Below are 3,974 nucleotides of genomic sequence, written 5' to 3' on the forward strand. Positions count from 1 at the left end.
TGATATATCCAGGCGGTCACCCACGCCCTCTGTGTCAGGCTGCTTGCCTTAGTATCAGTTTGTCATTAATGGCAGTTCTTTCCCCTCCACCCTCCGTGGAGTACCTGAAGTTAATGTTTACATACAGTGTATTATGTCTGGGCCTCTTCTCCCACACAGGCTGTGCTTTTCGTCCCTTTCTCCCTGTGCAATGACTGGAGCCGCCTCCGCTCACACCATGCTGGCACTGCTGCTGCTCAGGTCCGTGTCCAACTCCTCTGACTGGAACGTGAGCTCTGCACAGGCAGGCCCCGAGCAAGCTGTGGACAGGTGGTGGGGGTGCCCGAGTGGGGGCCATGCTCTTAAGATCAGCATCATCATGGTTCTGGGCTGCCTGATCATCGTGGGGAACTCATTCGTGCTGATGGTCATCGCATCCTCCGTGTCTGGCTGGTCAAGTAACAGTCGCTACATCCTTATCTCCCTGACCGGGACCGACGTCACACTGGCCTTGGTTGTGGTACCACTCAACCTGTATGGAAGCCTGGTCCTGGAGCCCAGTGGGGAGGACGATGAGGAGTCCCCACTCGGGCCTTACTGCCATATTGTGGCTTTCTTAAACGCCGCAGTGTTTGCCTCTTCCATCTATTCCCTTACCACCATCAGCCTGGAGCGCTACGTGGCTGTATTCTTCCCGTTGCACTATGACAGGCTTATGAGCCGGTGTCGTGTCAAGCTACTGATTGCTGCTGCCTGGCTGCTGCCGCCCATCTTTCTCTTCCCAATCGCCATTCCTGGTGAGACCGTGATCCGTGTTTACTTCTCCCGGGAGTCGCTTATCTGTAACCCGGACTACGCCAGCAATGTTACCTACTCCGTGCTGCTCACCACAGTCATCTTTTTCCCCTGCTCAACCATCGTCACCTTTGCTAACCTACGACTCTGGCTGGTGGCGAGGAGGCAGCGCAGGAGATTCAGTGTGGGCTGGGTAGGTGGAGGACGGGGATCGTGTCTGCCTGCTGGGTGCAGGACTCTGGCCGGGAGCAGAGTAGCTGTAACCAACGGAGGTCTGTGCATAACCAGAGAGATTGGAGATAGAGGCCTACCCTCCGAGCCTGGAAGCCAGCGTAGACTGAAGGGAGATGCTGCCTCCCGAGTGTTGGTTCCTGTGGTCATTGTATTCTACACGTGCTGGGCGCCCTGCATGGTCACCATCCTGTATAACGGTGAGACCTCCCTATATGGCTCAGTTTATATTTAGAACACCTAAGATGACTGTTATACAGAAGGGACAATCTAGAAATCTCTGGAACAAAGATCACATATGCACCACTGCCCAAAGGAAAAAGCGTATATAACAAAAAATATATATATATAACATGCATATCATGATAAAGGTCTTGAAATTCACACTTCAAAATCATTATATGATTTATTTAATATATACAGCACCCATCGGGTGCCTCCATGTAGATGGTTAAAATCCGGTTGCACAAGTGGAAACAAAATAATTCTCTCCAGATGTTCACACACAAGGATCAAAATCAGTAGTGATTGGGTAATTTGGTCTAAAAATGGCATTTTAATGGAATGATTTTTTCTTCTTCAATGAGGCTGTTGCAAGTCTGAGATTGCTAATGCAAAAAAAGAGAATTGCCACAAATCGGTGAGACTCTCAAAATATCTGAGCTGCCAGGTCTGCCACTCTCACTGTCAATTCCCTCTGTTATTTGTTTGACAACACACACCTACACACAAACACACACACCTACACACCTACACACCTACACACCTACACACCTACACACCTACACACCTACACACCTACACACCTACACACCTACACACCTACACACCTACACACCTACACACCTACACACACACCTACACACACCTACACACACACCTACACACACACCTACACACACACCTACACACACACCTACACACACCTACACACACCTACACACACCTACACACACCTACACACACCTACACACACCTACACACACCTACACACACCTACACACACCCACCTACACCTACACACACACACCTACACCTACACACACACACCTACACCTACACACACACCTACACCTACACACACACCTACACCTACACACACACCTACACCTACACACACACCTACACCTACACACACACCTACACCTACACACCTACACCTACACCTACACACCTACACCTACACCTACACACCTACACCTACACACCTACACACCTACACACCTACACCTACACACCTACACCTACACACCTACACCTACACACCTACACCTACTCTCAAAATATCTGAGCTGCCAGGTCTGCCACTCTCACTGTCAATTCCCTCTGTTATTTGTTTGACAACACACACCTACACACACACCTACACACACACACCAACACACACCTACACCAACACACACCTACACCAACACACACCTACACCAACACACACCTACACCAACACACACCTACACCAACACACACCTACACCAACACACACCTACACCAACACACACCTACACCAACACACACCTACACCAACACACACCTACACCAACACACACCTACACCAACACACACCTACACCAACACACACCTACACCAACACACACCTACACCAACACACACCTACACACACACCTACACACACACCTACACACACACCTACACACACACCTACACACACACCTACACACACACCTACACACACACCTACACACACACCTACACACACACACACACACACACACACACACACACACACACACACACACACACACACACACACACACCTAGGTCTTGAAATTCACACTTCAAAATCATTATATGATTTATTTAATATATACAGCACCCATCGGGTGCCTTCATGTAGATGGTTAAAATCCGGTTGCACAAGTGGAAACAAAATAATTCTCTCCAGATGTTCACACACAAGGATCAAAATCAGTAGTGATTGGGTAATTTGGTCTAAAAATGGCATTTTAATGGAATGATTTTTTCTTCTTCAATGAGGCTGTTGCAAGTCTGAGATTGCTAATGCAAAAAAAGAGAATTGCCACAAATCGGTGAGACTCTCAAAATATCTGAGCTGCCAGGTCTGCCACTCTCACTGTCAATTCCCTCTGTTATTTGTTTGACAACACACACCTACACACAAACACACACACCTACACACCTACACACCTACACACCTACACACCTACACACCTACACACCTACACACCTACACACCTACACACCTACACACCTACACACCTACACACCTACACACACACCTACACACCTACACACACACCTACACACACACCTACACACACACCTACACACACACACACCTACACACACACCTACACACACACCTACACACACACCTACACACACACCTACACACACACACCTACACACACACCTACACACACACCTACACACACACCTACACACACCTACACACACCTACACACACCTACACACACCTACACCTACACCTACACACACCTACACCTACACCTACACACACCTACACCTACACCTACACACACCTACACCTACACACACCTACACCTACACACACCTACACACACACACACCTACACCTACACACACACCTACACCTACTGTACACACACACCTACACCTACACACACACCTACACCTACACACACACACCTACACCTACACACACACCTACACCTACACACCTACACACCTACACCTACACACCTACACCTACACCTACTCTCAAAATATCTGAGCTGCCAGGTCTGCCACTCTCACTGTCAATTCCCTCTGTTATTTGTTTGACAACACACACCTACACACACACCTACACACCTACACACCTACACACCTACACACCTACACACACACACACCTACACCAACACACACCTACACACACCTACACCAACACACACCTACACCAACACACACCTACACCAACACACACCTACACCAACACACACCTACACCAACACACACCTACACCTA

General features: G+C 48.7%; 1 protein-coding gene across 1 annotated transcript; it reads left to right on the forward strand.

Moving 5' to 3' along the window:
• The first annotated feature begins 217 nt into the window (after nucleotides 1–217).
• Nucleotides 218–1,240, forward strand: LOC142489492 (D(4) dopamine receptor-like). Its single transcript, XM_075590436.1, has one exon. It carries the CDS (start codon nucleotides 218–220, stop codon nucleotides 1,238–1,240), a length of 1,023 nt encoding a protein of 340 aa, XP_075446551.1.
• Nucleotides 1,241–3,974: the final 2,734 nt, after the last annotated feature.

This window comes from Ascaphus truei, chromosome 1 (genome assembly GCF_040206685.1).
Source record: "Ascaphus truei isolate aAscTru1 chromosome 1, aAscTru1.hap1, whole genome shotgun sequence".
In the NCBI taxonomy this organism is placed as follows: Eukaryota; Metazoa; Chordata; class Amphibia; order Anura; family Ascaphidae; genus Ascaphus; species Ascaphus truei.

Coding starts and splice junctions, on each gene's coding strand:
- LOC142489492 (XM_075590436.1), top strand. CDS start 218: ATGCTGGCACTGCTGCTGCTCAGGTCCGTGTCCAACTCCTCTGACTGG.